Source organism: Chlorocebus sabaeus, chromosome 20 (genome assembly GCF_047675955.1).
Source record: "Chlorocebus sabaeus isolate Y175 chromosome 20, mChlSab1.0.hap1, whole genome shotgun sequence".
Lineage (NCBI taxonomy): Eukaryota > Metazoa > Chordata > Mammalia > Primates > Cercopithecidae > Chlorocebus > Chlorocebus sabaeus.
This window is the reverse complement of record NC_132923.1, coordinates 16904944-16920722: the sequence shown is the minus strand read 5'-3', so window position 1 is coordinate 16920722 and position 15779 is coordinate 16904944. Positions and strand designations below refer to the sequence as shown.

General features: G+C 51.2%; 1 protein-coding gene across 1 annotated transcript in view; it reads left to right on the top strand.

The window, feature by feature from the left end:
* The window catches only part of PHGDH (phosphoglycerate dehydrogenase), a 30482-nt gene extending 15598 nt beyond the window's left edge, over positions 1 to 14884 (top strand). The window contains exons 6-12 of the mRNA XM_007977361.3: positions 6940 to 7072; positions 7601 to 7749; positions 9386 to 9538; positions 11055 to 11187; positions 12425 to 12555; positions 13473 to 13710; positions 14551 to 14884. Coding sequence (XP_007975552.2) covers positions 6940 to 7072; positions 7601 to 7749; positions 9386 to 9538; positions 11055 to 11187; positions 12425 to 12555; positions 13473 to 13710; positions 14551 to 14705 — 1092 coding nt within the window. The 3' untranslated portion in view covers positions 14706 to 14884. The remainder of the gene's footprint in view (positions 1 to 6939; positions 7073 to 7600; positions 7750 to 9385; positions 9539 to 11054; positions 11188 to 12424; positions 12556 to 13472; positions 13711 to 14550) is intronic.
* The last annotated feature ends 895 nt before the right edge of the window (positions 14885 to 15779 follow it).

Below are 15779 nucleotides of genomic sequence, written 5' to 3'. Positions count from 1 at the left end.
CCTTTAGCTCTCTGGTGAATGAATAGCCCTGAGTCCCGGTGAACCAGATGTTGATAGCTGTTTTGAGACCTTGGTTCTTGTCTTCTTAGTTTAAAAGAATTTAAACAAGAGATGCAGTGCAGCATTGAGGAGTTTATTGCAAAGGAAAAAGAATATTTTGAAAGTTCAGTGCAGAGCAGACAGTACACCTTGAGAGCGAGAGAATTTAGGGTGGACTGCTCATAAGAATGAGGCAATGTTGATTATTGCTGGAGAAACTCCCTTTATGGGAGTTTTACGTGATTATTCATAAGGAGGTGGGAAGAGCTGTTACTAGGAAGCATGTTTCGGGTGGTCCTCTGGGTGCACATGAGTAGTAGCTGTACGTGCTTGTTCATTCGGTGCATGTCTTATCAGCATCTTAAATCTCCACCCAGGAGTGTGTTTTTTACTATTAGAATGAGCAGGGGTCAGTTTGGGGACAGGAAAAATCAAAGTGCACAGGCTGTCTAGATGAGAAGTTCCCTACTGAAGACCGCTTTGCTTGAATGAGCTCAGTTATAATATGAATTCCAAGGCTTATTGTGTTGACTGTAGGATCACCAAGGTTGCTGCACTTCCGTGATTACCTATCCTACATCACAGGCAGGGTGTTTGTGTCCTGCCCGTCCTTTCTTTCCTTCCTGGTTTTGTTGTGTCTGCTTTCCTGTGATAATTTAGAAAACAGGAACAGGTTTATGGCCTCACAGTAGTGCCTTACATCGATTGTCCATCTGTCCTTCCAGTTTCCCTCCATATTTCAGAAAAGATTTAAAAATGCTTGTATGTACACTATGATATGATTGTAGAGCCTATGGTGGCTGGCAGACCTCACACCTGTCTCAGAAATCACACCTGACTCCTGTCTTCCCCCAGGCCTCTTCCTTTTCCTACTCTGGGAGCTCAGTAGGCTTCTGGCTAAGGGAGGGTTGCAATTTGTAGCAGTACCATCCACCTGGGCTAATCCAGCAGCCCCTGCAAATGAGAGAGGCAGTTCAGCTGAGAGAGAGGATCTGCAAGGCTTCCCAGATAGGCCAAAGAGATGAACCCACTAAGGCTGCTATCGGACATCTCTCTGTTCACTTTCTGTTTCAGGAAATTACAGGGATTATGGGGTCAAATGGCAGCCACGGAGTCTTTATTTAAACATTAGGAAATTCGTTTTGACAACCAGATCATGTCAGATCTAGAAAAATGTACATAGAGCTGCTATGGAGCTCTCCCTTTTTCTACATCCCTCTTACCTTCTTAGAGTTAGAAGGGATCTTAACAGATTAACCTTTAATTTTACACTGACATCTAGAATTTGTAAGCTTATGCCTAAGGACTCATAGCAAATGGACAGTAGCCTAGAGCCTGGTGGGCATCGCATTGTACACATTGAATATTATCCTCTCCCTCCTGCCTCCACTCCCCCCCTTATTCGTTCAAGTCAGCAAGATATGTTTCCTAAGCCTCTGCACTGAGAAGGGCCAGGTGTATTCTTGACCCCTGGACTCCTGAGAGAGGCAAATGTAGCCCAGCAGGATCATTGATCATGTAAACAAACCACAGCCTTGCCCTCTGTGCAGGGAGGGTGGGATGCCATCAGCCACAAAGAGCACTCCCTCCTCCATCCTCTTTGGTAAGAGATCAAGGGTCAAGGTTTAGCCCATGGAGAATTTTGATCTAAAAGGCAGAGGTCAGGGGTTAAGTAAAACTGAGAGCACTCATAGCCAAATGGGTGAGCATTTCATTGATGAAGCAGTAACTTGGAGACAGGCTCCAAACCAGTGGCCGTTCCAAGGCTCCTGCCCCCTTCCCCAGGGGGTCCTCTTCCCCATGACTCCTCTTCCCGGGCCCTCCTTCTCCGTGGCACCACTACACATCAAATTCCTGGCTCAGCAACATTCTTCATCATGGAGACTTCGGCAGTGACTTAAACCCAATGAAAAGCCCCACCTCATTCCTGAATGATTGAGGTGATAGGTAAGCTTGTCTGTCCATCTGGCACTGCCCAACTCTCTACCCTGGGCTGCTTCCGAGAGGTGCAGGGGTATCTGGGACCTTGAGCATCAGTGTCAGGAAATGTCTGACACCTCTCAGGCATGTGTTTGATTGAAAGAGATGTCTAAGGCTTGCTTATTTCAGTGTTAATCTGTGCCTCAGGGCAAGTCACCCACTGAATGTTTAATTCCCATTCCCAGCACGGTGTGGAGGGTGCTGGTGCCTTCACTTTGCATTTCTTCTGTCCAGATGTCTCTGGAGGGTCATTCTTAACTGTCTTGCTTCCAGAACATGCTCTTTGTAAAGCCCGGAAACATGGCTGGGATCATTCTGCCTCCCACATCAGCCCCTCCGGGGCTGCCTGGACCTCATCATTCCGGAAGGTCTAAGTGGCCTCTCCTCATGCTCAGCTGCTTACCTCAACCACGTCATTATCATACTTTTGAGTCTGGATGAATTTTGTCTCAGGGCGGAGAGCTCACCAGTTCTAGTGATCTTGGAGAACAAGATTTTCTAAAGGGAAAGGAAGATTCTTGAACATATTGTGAAAGAGTCGTATAAGCATCCAGACAGGAAAAGAGGATAAGCGTTTATTAAACACAAATTATTTCAAACTAACCTCATTCTGCCTTTGGAAACCATTATTAAACTGGTAAAGTATGGAAATCCGTAGGTGTCATATACCTGGACTATTTAAAATTATATTTTAATCGTGTAATAAAGGAATGCATTCTCATATAAATTAAAACATAGACAAGGCTATACTTGATTACCACCTGAATGGTAAACATCAGTTTAGCATGTCATCCTGGACTTTTCTGTGCATTTGCACAGAATGCGTACAGTTCCATGCCTGTGGAAGGATTCTATGGCTGCAAAGAATAGAATATTGTTTGGTGATGTTAAGAAAAAAAAAGTGTTTATCTCAGAACGACCAAATCTAGCATGTTTTTAAACAGTTGTGTGGAATTTTGTTGCACAGATAAATTGCTTTTTATTTGGCCAGTCTCTCAATCATGGGCATTTAGCTTGTTTATAGATGTGGACTTCGGTAAGACATCGTTCATGATTCCCTCGGGGTTCAGATGGAGCCCCTTGAGCTTCGTGCTATTGAAGGGATTAGTGCTTGGTGCTTTGTGGAATGGGCCACCTCAGTTTGGAGGGAGATTGTATGCGATAGTGCCAGGCTCTGCCTTGCCCACCATTCTCATCCACAGCCTGAACCATGTGTCATTTGTGGATGGCAGGAAGCAAGGAGAGGTAGTTCATACTTAAGGGTGCAGAATCAGGTCCGAAAAGACCTGTGAAGGCTAGAATGGGTGGGCACTCTCACAGGAAATTTATCTAGAATGCACTTCTGCACCCTACTTGTGGGTCCAAAAAGCAGCTAGACAAGTTTTAGGTGTAGAAGCACTTGTCAAAAGCTTTTCTAGGGGAGCAGGACTTTGGTTTACAAAAGAGCAGTGTGGTTATCAGCGGCACAGCTGATAGAAGAGGTAACCTGACATTTGGCAGCATTAAAAGAAGTATGGCTCCCGGAGCAAGGGAAGTGACGTTCCTCACGCTCTGGCCTGATCAGCCTGCAGCCTGCCTGTGGTCTGAGTCATACAGGTCTTACGCTCTAGACTGTTCTGTCTGCGTGAGACTTTTCCTCAATAGTGTTGCTGAATAACAGGTCGTGACCTCAGAGACGCAACTCATTCATGCTGGTGTGTTCCTTAGAATGTGTTAAGAGGCACAAACCAATCAAGAAGCGAGCCTTGTGCTTTCTTATCAAGGTTTTTGGAGAGGGAAGAGACAAGCATCTCTTTAACAGTTTCTTTGTAGCCAGCATTGTGATGAATCCAGCTTTAGCCCAGAGGGATGGATGTTGAACCTGAGGCACCAGTTATCACAGATTCTTTCAGGTCCAGCTAATGTTTGCTGAGGTCTGCTGTGTCAGTTCCTGTGCTTGAAATGACTCTGCAGGGTCAGAATTATTATCCCAGGGTTATAGATAAAGAAACTGAGGCCCAGGAAGGTTCTATGATATGCTGAAGATAATGCGACTACTAACTGGTGAATTCTGGCTCAGCCTTCCAGGCTGGCATTCTTTGCCAGTACCACTTGACTTTATTCTTGATCCATTGTAGGTAAACAGTCCCTGTGCCATGCCAGTATGCTTAGCTATTCCAAGGACAGACACTCTCCAGGATAGGCAACTCCTATCTCAGTGTGTTACCTGGAATGCTTACCGCCCAGAGCAGTGATTCTCAAACTCAGAGCCTCAGGTTCTGGCAAGGTGCCTTCAGGACACAGGTGGGAGCAAGGAGGGGCCCAGGGAGACAGCAGGTGGTGGCACTTTGAGCCTTCACCTCTGCAGCTTTGAATTGACCTGTTTTTATATTTGGGTCTCTGTTTAAGATTTCATTGTCCTGGTAGGGAGGGTTCCCATGCTAAACTAAAAATTCAGCTATGAGACAGAGAGAGCAGGTGACAGTGAGGGTTCTTCTTCAGAGCCTCTTTAACTGGGAGGCCTCCTTGCTCTCCTCTTTGCTCTGCTAAACCAGCAAGGCCCTGCAGCCAGCATACCAGCCTCTCAGGGCTGCCTTCTGTGGCCTCAGGCAGGTAGGAGCCACCAGCTGCCCTGGAGTCCTGCTTAGAATGTGAGGCTTCCTCTGTTACCTCAACATCAGGAGTCTGGCCTGGGGCTGGGATTGAGGTGAGGGGACTCCTTCATGTTTCTCCCCAAGGCTTCTCTCCGGGAGTAGTCGTTGCATTGTGTGTACCCAGAGGTGCTCCAATGTCTGTATATTAGGACATCTGACCCTTTCCAGCACACATCAGGACCCTGGCAGGCACGTGTGTCCTGGGCCTGTTGTCACCCTTTCCATCCCCTCAACATTGTCTCCTAGTGTCGGAACCCCAACCCCCAGCTGGGTTCCGCTCTTCTCTGCCCTGGTTATCTCAAATGGAAAATGAGAACAGAGGTTTGCTCAGCCAGATTCCTTTCCTGCAGTCATCTGCAGATAAATGAGATACTCTCTGTGAAAGAAGGAAGCTGGGTCAGTGCTTCGCTGACCACTGAGGAAGATGCTCACCTGCTCCTCTCGCCAGCCCCCTCCCTCCAGCCCCAGGCACCTGTCTGTGGAGGAGGTCAGGCTCAGTCTGCAGGGTCCTTCCTCCTGCCAGCCCCCAGGTTGTTCTTGGCTCCTGAGCATGGAGTAGAAGTCAGTCAGGCTGGACCTTGTGATCTCTATTGGTGCTCCCTTCCTCTCCCCGCTCCATATGAGAACAAAAAAAAATACATCTGGATTAGAGATGAACAGGACCATTGTTCGGGCCAGCCTCAGGACCAGCAGACAAAGAAGACTTGTGACAATGATGGCAGGGGATGGCAGGGATCCCGTCTCCTCCCCTGGATACTGTCTCCTCCCACCAGAAATGAGTAGCTTAGAGCTGAGGGGAGCCGCAGTGTCTGAAAAAGACCACCAGCGTTCTGAGCTGGAGGTTGGTGTGGGGCCACTTGGCTTTCCTTATTCCACAAGGCTAATGATGAAGAAAAGGATCCAGAGGCTTCACCTTAATCGTAACCATTTTAGCTTCTGCCTTAGAATTACTGAATTTGAAGTCCTCTTTCCTATTTTGTTCTTTTTTATTTTATTTTATTATTTTTTTTTCTGAGACATCTTATTCTGTCACCCAGGCTAGAGTGCAGTGGCACAATCTTGGCTCACTGCAGCCTCAACCTCCTAGGCCCAAGTGATCCTCCTGCCTCAGCCTTCTGAGTGGCACAGGTGCGTGCCACCACACTTGGCTAATTTTTTAAAAATTTTTGTAGAGGTGGGATCTCACTATGTTGCCCCAGCTAGTCTCCGACTCCTGGGGTCAAATGATCCTCCTGCCTCAGCCTCCCAAAGTGCTGGGATTATAGGCATGAGCCATAGCACCCAGCTTTCCCATTATATTCTAAAGTATCTATTCTGTATCCCTAATTTCAAAAATAATTTATGCATAATGTAGTAGAGAACTTGAAAGCACAGGGAAGTATAAAGGAGAAAAATAATTCCACTACCCAGAGACAACCACTGTTAAAGTACTATGCTGTGTGTTCTTTGTTTTTGTCTAATCCTGGGCTCACTCTTTATATTCTCTCTCAGGGTTAAGGGGGATTTCTCTTCAAATAATTCCCAGTGATTGCACGTGAGAGTGAGGGATGGCTGCAATGATCCGCCCAGCTCCTTCATTTAGGATTGACGACCCAGGTCCAGGGGAACTGACCTGTACCTTTCCACACAGTGGACAGTGACTGGGGGAGGACACAGGCCAGGCTTCCTGGTTTAGAGGGCATGCAGTCTCACTCCCACTCCGGGTCCTGCCTTGTACCCCTGTTGCCCTCCTCCTTCGCCTCTGCTCACTTTGTTTTAGTACCTGATGTACCTGTCTGTTTTCTGGACTGGACCCTCCAGCTGCAGCTGCCATTTCTCCTCCTCCCTTTCCTGGCTGTCCACTCCCCACATGACTGCCCTCCCTCCCTCAGGGCTCCCCGCTTTCTAAGGACTTCCAAGCTCCAACTTGTCCAGACATACATGCGCTATTGTTGCATCTGTGTGTGGTCAGAGCATGGAGGCAGACGCACCTTCTTTTGAGCTCTGATTGTGCCCCTCCTCACTGTGGAAGCCCTGCTTCCCTCAGCTCTCAAGCAGACAAGAACAGTCCCAGCATCATTGTGTTGTCATGAGAATTAATTAAGCTGAGCATGGTACTTAGTATATGGCAGATGGTGCTTAGTATATGGAGCATGGTACTTAGTGTATGGTAAATTAACTGGAGAATTAATTCAGCTGAGCATGGTACTTAGTATATGGTAAATGCTCAAAAAATGTTTGCCATTCTTAATAATAACACTACTAATAATTAAGAATGGCACTCTCCCTCTCTCTTGCTTCCTACCAGACTATAGGGTATGACCCCATCATTTCCCCAGAGGTCTCGGCCTCCTTTGGTGTTCAGCAGCTGCCCCTGGAGGAGATCTGGCCTCTCTGTGATTTCATCACTGTGCACACTCCTCTCCTGCCCTCCACGACAGGTAGGTGTGTCCTTACATTGTGGATTGGTCACAGAAGCCACAGACCAGTTAACAAATGGGCCCTCCATCTGGGCCTTCTCCAGACAGTGGGAATGAGCTGCAGGGAGAGGTCCACCTGGGTCCTGCAGAGCCTGATGCTTTGTTAGACACCCCTGCATCGGATAGGGGAGAGTGAGCCAGCTAGAAGTGCTTGGGGTCTAGGTGAGCTGAGCACGGGGACGACCAGTGACCCCCATGGATGCTTTCTGCAGCCCCTGCAGGGCTTTCTGATTCCCAGACCCACTTGAAACGGTAATATCTCAAGAATTTTTAAGATGTTTCTAAACTGAGTCTGTCCCAGATCCATAACAGGGACTCCTGCCCCAGAGCATCTGAGGAGGAAGAGATGAGAGCAAAGAAGCTGCCATCCTACAGGAGAGAGGCTCTGAGAAAGAGCTGGCTCGAGGAAAGGGACGACCTCTGGAAGCCAGGGATGAACGTGGGGATCCTGGTGCTGCCCCAGCAGGAAGATGCTTCGCTTTCTTCCAGGCTTGCTGAATGACAACACCTTTGCCCAGTGCAAGAAGGGGGTGCGTGTGGTGAACTGTGCCCGTGGAGGGATCGTGGACGAAGGCGCCCTGCTCCGGGCCCTGCAGTCTGGCCAGTGTGCCGGGGCTGCACTGGACGTGTTTACGGAAGTAAGTGCCTGGCAGCCTCAGCATCAGGAGGAGGGGAGAGATAGGGAGCAGAGAGGCCCATGGCAGGGAAAGCCTGGTGTTTTACAGAAGGCCTCTAGCTTATAGTCTCTTTCATCCATGGTAAACAGGTGAAAACTGTGTTGCCGAAAACACACCTTTGTGGTTTGAGGAGTCCTTGTGGAGCCTCGTATGGAAGCAGCTATGTGGTTTTCTGCAAAACTCGGGTTTTAAAGGGGACCCAATTCCTGGTTCCAGGCTTCTCAGACTGCTAACATATTGACAAAGATAGAGCCACAAATCAGTTCTGAGGTTGAGGGTCTGGAGCACGGAGAGAGGGGGCTTTAGTGTATGGCTGAGGGACTGATGATATGCAGTCCCATTGCCAAGATGTCCTTTTCAGTGTCCACGGGCACTCCTTTTTCCTTCTTCTCTTCCTGGGTGGACAGAAGCCCGAGGAGACTGGCAGTATTCCCCCAGGGTCCTCGGGGTGGGCCGCTCTCCCAGCGGGGACAGAGGCTCAGCCTTACACCAGATCCAGTAGGCAAGAGTGCATTTGCACTTGAATCCTGTTGGCTCCTCTCCTGAAAGATCCTGCCCCCAACATTGGATCTTCCCTCAGTGAGGAAGGGGAAAGGGCATGGACTTTGGATTAGGTAGTTGTGGTTTGCAGGTTACTAGCTGTGTGTCCTTGGAAGGTCACTGGCCCTGTCTGAGCCCCTGTAGCACTCGTTGTGTACTCCCAGCCCAGGGCACACAGTGCCTTTTGGTTTGTAACATTGGTCATCTTTCTCAACTCTTAGATCATAAGCTCCCTGAAGGCAGGGCAAGCCTTGTCCATCTTTGTATCACCATCCTCCCTAATATAGCATCTCCTCCTGCTCTCTTCAGCATCCTTGTACCATTTGCTGGTGGTACAGGACTCACAGGGTTACATGGTTACATGTGGCCAGGACTCACAGGGTTAAATGGTCAAAATTCAATGGGACCAACAGAGCCCTGAGGAGAATGGCCAGAAGATGCCTAAATAACATTCCCAAGGGCAATCTTCTCAGTGAGCAGAAGGGTGGAAAAGACCCTGGAGGGTGGGGTGGAGGTGCCACAGATGGACAACCTGTTCTGATGAGAGCCAAGATGCAGTTACCTGCGTGGAGTGTCTTGGAAGAGCAGGACACTGTGCTACAAGTCCAGCAACGCACATCGACAGCAAGTGCTGCATGGATGCAGGGGGGTGAGTTTCAGGGAAAAGCCCAGTAACAACAACAGTAGCTCCCATTGGTTGACAACCTCCCATGTTAAACGTGCATAATCCCCACAGTAATGTTATGAGGGAGATAGGATCAACCCATTTCACAGATAAAGAAACTGAAGCTTGGATCAAGGTTCACCCCCAAGGCACCTAGGTGGTTAAGTGGTGAAGGTGAGATTTGAATCTGGTTCACACTTTCTGCTCTGTCCACTCTGCTGAGATGGAGCATTCATGAGGAAACCCACTATTGAGTCCAGTGACCACCCTGACAAAATAGAAGTGGAAGGCACCAGCACTCCTGACTGCCTTCCCTCCAACCTTCCCTGGGGTGGTCCAAGAGGGTGTGACAAGTCTGTGGCAGCCAGCCCAGAGGTATCTCTTTCTGGGCAGGAGCCACCACGGGACCGGGCCTTGGTGGACCATGAGAATGTCATCAGCTGTCCCCACCTGGGTGCCAGCACCAAGGAGGCGCAGAGCCGCTGTGGGGAGGAGATTGCTGTGCAGTTCGTGGACATGGTGAAGGGGAAATCTCTCACGGGGGTTGTAAGTATCACCACCTGGGGCTGGGGGCCAGGAGTCAGAGGAAGGAGAGGAAGGAAGGCATCTTGTAGGGGCTGGTGGCAGCATGGGTGAACAGATTCAGCCCAGGGAGCTAAAGATAAGGAAAATCTGCTTGAGTCAGCACTCTCCGCAGTGGGTGGGCAGGAGCCTCCCGTCTCCAGCCTTGACAGCAGAGGCCTTGGCAGCAGAAAGCCCGGCTCAGGCCTGTTATATCGTAGTCTTGCTGCAGAGACTGTGGCCCTTCCCAGGCCCAGCCCCTAGAGAAAGGCTTCTTTGTTCTCCACATGCCTTGGGAGTGAAGGAGTGCTGTTTAGGTGCCAGCTGGACGCAGCAAGTGGGGACGTGGTTGAGGGAGTGGCCTGTGTAGAAAATTTGCACCCTGTAAGCTCCCCAGACCCTGCCTTGACAGCCTGCCCTTCCTACTTCCAAATGAATCCTCCATGCTGGCTGACCCCCTTGTTTTCCCCAAATCATGACATAAGACCACCACTTCTTGTCTTTGCTTCCGTCAAGCCCTTCCTGGCATGTGCGTCTCCTACGAGCTTAACCTGACCTACACTTCAAGTCCTGCCTCATTCATTCAGTCTGTGGATATTCCTTAAGTTTCACTGGGTACCGGACGTTGTCATAGCTCTTGGGAGACGCAGGTGCATGAGGGAGGGATAGCTCTCCTTCCAGGGGCTTGCTGCCTGCTTTTGAAGTCTTGCTTGGCCTTTCCAGCCCCTTCTCAATTCTGAGAACCACTTTCTTTCTTGTTATTAAGGTTCAGTCCCATGGGGTGTGTGTTTGTTTTTTGTTTTGTTTTGTTTTGTTTTGTTTTCCTAATCTTGCTACTTAACCTAAATTCTAAGTTCCCTGAGGACAGAAAAATGTGACGCCAGCCTCTCTGCAGCTTGTGTGGGTGGGCCCAGGCCATGGAGTCAGAGTCAGGGAAATGGGCTGGGTGTTCTCAGCTGTCCTGGCTGACCCTCAGCTGGGCAGTTTTTGCCGGTGAGGACACCACTGTGGCAGGAGAGGCAGGGATTTTGGTTCTGCCCTCCCACCTCTGGATTGAGAGCCCAGCCCTCCAGGCCTCTCTGCCTTCTCCATCCTGAGGATGCCCACACAGCAGAGAGGACAGAGGATGCAGACAGCTCGGAGTCTTTGCTGACCTCCTTGCATGCTGCTGGTCCTAGCCCTGCTGACTTCCATGGACTCCCCCTGCCCCCGCCCCACCACTTCCATGGAGGGGGCTGGGGCAGACACAGTTCGGCGAAAGGAACCATTTTGAGTGATTGTGGCCTTCTGTGTCCATTGCTGGCTCTACAGCTCTCCTCATCTGTAGGAACAAGTCCTTGTCCTGTTGTTAGTGACTGGTGGAAGTTGTCACCCACCAGGCACCAAGCATGAGTGACCCTATACTGTCTTTCTGGTGGAGCTGGGTCTTGGTGGCCAGATCTTGATTTAGGCTCTGCCATGCCTCTTCCAGACCACAGCCCTGCTCCTCCATCCTCTGCAGGTTAATGCCCAGGCGCTGACCAGTGCCTTCTCTCCACACACCAAGCCTTGGATTGGTCTGGCAGAAGCTCTGGGGACACTGATGCGAGCCTGGGCTGGGTCCCCCAAAGGGACCATCCAGGTGATAACACAGGGTGAGCTGGGGACCTTGCAGAGGGAGAGGGAGGAGGGGATGAGGGGGTGTGGGATCTGCACTGCTGGGTGTATCTGCTACAGGACACAGGGTTAGTGAGAGGCAGTGGGGGTGGCTTGGGCCCTGAGTATAGCTCCCTTACTACTGGTGGGAGGGTGGTAAAGGGAGGGGTAGAAAAAGTCATTGGAAAGATGTACTGAATATTCATAAATCATGTTTATGTAGCATTTTTAAGACGTAGATATTTTGGGTACAAGAGAGACCTCTACAAGAGATAGAGCTTCGTGTGAGAGGGCGTAGGATAGCTGGAGGGAGGCCCTCATTAAGCAACAGGATGCTGGATTCTGGTTTTGGGCCCTGTCTCTTGCCTGCTGTGTGACTGTCCCTTCTGAGGCTTGGATTCTGCAGTTGTAAAGTGAGAGTTAGGGGCAGATGAACCAGGAGGCGGGAGGACACTTTGTGCTCTGTGACTAACCAAGGTGGTCCCTTGGGCCGTCTGACAGCCCTTGAGGGTGTTTGCTCAGCTGTGGAGTGGGAATGAGAGCAGCGTCCTCTGTCCACCTCTCGGGCTGCCGAGCAGGCTATGGTCACCTTTGCAGTGGATCCAGTACTGTGCAGATGTGGTTGAGTGACCGAGGAGGGCTCCAGTTTCCTTAACCCTGTAGAAGTGTGTCTTTCCCCACGGACTGTTGGGCGTCTCACTCTTGGGGAGAGATTGCAGGGTGAGGGCAGCTAAACCCCAGGCATTGACAACACCAGGGAAGGGCAGAGCCAGGGCGTCCCCACTGGCCTGGGTGTCCGAGCCCTGAAGGAAACAAGGCCGGGAGCTGGGCAGCAGTTGCTTCGGTTGCTTCTTTCTGCTTCGATTTCCTGAGGCTGGCAAGGCTCTGAGTGTCAGGGAGGGGTAAGAGTAGGGAATTTGCCAGTGTCCCCTGGGAGAATAAGAGGTAGGCCAGGATGGCCAAGCCAGGTGCAGGGTTGGGGAGTGGAGTGGAGTTGGACTGAATTTTGGAGAGGAGTTTCTCAGGGTGGTTAAAACATCCTGGGTTTCCTGGCTTGGGCCCAGATTATGCCTCCTTTGAGCCCACTGAAGGGCAAGTGGACCTGCCTGGGCCAGGCTGCCCTTGGGGTCCCCAGGATAGCGAGGAGCCCATCATCCAGAGCTAGGTGCCAGTGGCTTCCTGCCCCGTCCTGTGGTGCTCAACAGTGACCTCATGGTGGCTTCTCTCTGTCCCCAGGAACATCCCTGAAGAATGCTGGGAACTGCCTAAGCCCTGCAGTCATTGTCGGCCTCCTGAAAGAGGCTTCCAAGCAGGCAGATGTGAATTTGGTTAACGCCAAGCTGCTGGTGAAAGAGGCTGGCCTCGATGTGCGCCCCCCTCCCCGACGCTACCTCCCCATCCCTGTCAGCCCTAGTCTTCTCCCCCACATTTCCAAAGCCCATTCGCCGAGCGGAGGCCTAGGTGCCAGCCTTGCATCGGCCTGTCTACCTGTGAGGGGTAGCTGCAGTTTCTTCATCTGCAAAATGGAGACTGCCTGGCCCCGAGTGTTGCTAATGGCACTGCTTTGTGTATGAGTGCTGTGGGAACGGAGGCAGTAGCAGCGGCCCCATTTCACAGCCAAAGAAAATGACGAGCCAGTGTGTTTGCCTCTGCCCGACATGGCTGCCAGGCCGTGTTTGACTCTGCCTAACTCCCCTCAGGGCTCCTTATGCCATAGCACCCGGGTTCTTGATTCACTTGCAAGCTCTGGGAGCAAGCAGCATGTCCTACTGCCTCGCACGGCTTCCTATTGGCGCCTTCCCCTCTGGTTCCCTGTTTAGATCAAAGACTGTTTCAAAGCCTGTTGCTCAGCCAGTGGGAGCTGGCAGAAGGGATAGGCAGTAAAACTTCCACGTCCTCACCCCTCTGCTCCACTCCACTCCTGCATGCCAGTCATGCCACTGATGCTATGCAGGAAGCTGTGTCAGAGCAGGAGGGGCCAGAGTGGAGTCTCCTCACAGCCCTGCCTTCCTCCTTTTCTTTCTCCCTATTTCCCTCCGGGCCTTTGCCTGTGCCTGGCAGACCTCTTTGCCCTCTCTTTAAGGAGATCATTGGCTGTTCCAGGAAGCTGATGCCGAAGGGCACACAGCTTGGCCCATTTGCCCTCTCCCTTCTGGTCCTGAATTACTGAGCACATTATCCAGGCTGGAGCCCTACATCCTACCAATGGGTGATTCGGCCAAGAGAGGAGGGTGGGTGTGGTGCAGCCGGGAGGAGTAACTGTCGCCTTGCCTTCTCCACACAGGTCACCACCTCTCACAGCCCTGCTGCACCAGGGGAGCAAGGCTTCGGAGAATGCCTCCTGGCCGTGGCCCTGGCAGGCGCCCCTTACCAGGCTGTGGGCTTGGTCCAGGGCACTACACCTGTACTGCAGGGGCTCAATGGAGCTGTCTTCAGGCCAGAAGTGCCTCTCCGCAGGGGCCTGCCCCTGCTCCTATTCCGAACTCAGACCTCTGACCCTGCAATGCTGCCTACCATGATTGGTGAGGAGGGCCTTGTAGGGCTGGCTGGTGTCCTTGAGGCTGGGGTGGAGTCTGCCCTGGAATTGGACCCTACCCACCTTCCTTTAGCCCCTCTTCATGCCCCAGGGTGTCTCTGGATCTGCACCATACAGAGTTTGTCATGCCAGTTTCCAGAACATTCAGGGAGTGGATACTCAGTTCAAAGAGGGAAAGTGCCTTATCCAGGGTCATAGAGCAGCATGGCAGGGGTGGGGCCAGAGCCTGTATTCCTGCCCAGTTGTGGGTTCCCAGCTCACCGTGTTAAGCACACTGGACCTGCCTGTGGAGCCATAGCCCAGGAGTTTAGGGACATTGAGAGCAGGTTTCTTACTCCTGCCTGCTGGCCCCATGACCGTCCCTGGTGGCCAGCCCAGCTGCAGCAAAGCCTACAAAGCTTCTAGCCACGGTGGGCGTCTCGGACCTGCCCCAGTCCGCGGGGACTTGGGCTGTAGGCGTTTTGGAGCACATCCATGTTTGGCCGAGGGTGTGCCTTCAAACCCTGAAGGGCCTAATTTCACTATTCTTGCTGGCTGCCCAAGGGAACTTTCCTGCTTTTCTCCCTTGCTGTTGGCTGGATACAACTGGCAATCAGAAAGTCAAGAGCTACAGCTGATGGTCACGGTGTTCCCAGAGAGTCAGGAATATCCACGGAAGCTGGGCAGATGCCCTCTTGCTCTCCCATCTCAGCTCTTTGACTCTGAGACCATCGTCCCCTCATTGCACCTTTGATCACAGAAGCTTAGAACTTCTGACTCTGCTCCCAATCCCTCGCTCCTTTTTCCCCTATGCCCTGTGCCATCCAGGAGTTTCTTCTATTTCCAGGCCTCCTGGCAGAGGCAGGCGTGCGGCTGCTGTCCTACCAGACATCACTGGTGTCAGACGGGGAGACCTGGCACGTCATGGGCATCTCCTCCTTGCTGCCCAGCCTGGAAGCTTGGAAGCCGCACGTGACCGAGGTCTTCCAGTTCCACTTCTAACCTTGGGGCTCACTCACTGGTCCCCGCCTCTGGGGCTTTTCTGAAGAAACCTACCCACTGTGATCAACAGGGAGAGAAGATCCACATTCTTGGGCTGAACACGGGCCTCTGACACTGCTTACACTGCACTCTGACCCTGTGGTACAGCAGTAACCGTCTAATAAAGAGCCAACCCCCAACTCCTCCTGCGTCTTTGTGTGGTCATTATCCTGAAGAGCCACCAGAGGGCGTCCAAAGGCAGACGTAGGGTTTGGTTTAGACTGCGGGAGGGTAGTGGGTGTGGGGGAAGACTGGGATGGGCAAATGGCTTGGTTGTGTGTTGCTTGAAGATGATCTCTCTCTTGTCTGTCTAAGGCTACTCAGAGGCACTTTTACACAGCTCAATGTATTTCACAGGGCTACGGTATTTCAGATCCCTTCCATCTGGGAATGTGCATGCACATTAATAAGTAAGATACAACACACAAGCCCAGCATTATGTACCAGGCACCGGGCTAGGTGCTTTACTTTAAGAGGAGAATTCAAACCTGACCCTTTTTCCATAGAAGTCTGGTGGGAGGGACAGAGTGTGCAGAGGTCACTGGAAGCAGTGAGTGATGCTACAACAGAGGTGTATAGGAAATTCTCTTGAGTCCAGAGGAGGAAGTTATTTGAGCTAAGGATATTGGTATCTCGGGAGATGTTTAGAAGGATTTCATAAGGGAAAGAAAGTGTAAAATCATGGGGATATGAGAATATTTGGCAAGTTCACAAAGTAAGTTCAGTGTGGTTGATGAACATGTCACTTTTTTTTGAAAGATTATTTTCATGAAATACAGCTAAACAGTACTCTACCCAAAAGATTCACTTCAGGGAGTTTTTTCCCCCATTAATAAGGGATGACCCATTCTTAGTGTGTGCCCAGTAGTGTCTGTTTCTGAGATTCCTGGCCTGGCTAAGAAGGCTTGACACGGGGCAGCTGCTTGGCACTGGCAGGGGCGAGTCCAGCACTCTGGCCTCCTTCGTTTTGTGATGGAGCTAGGCGTCGGTAAGAACTCCAGCATTAAGGGCTGTGTTAGCGTCTGCAGTGAGCTC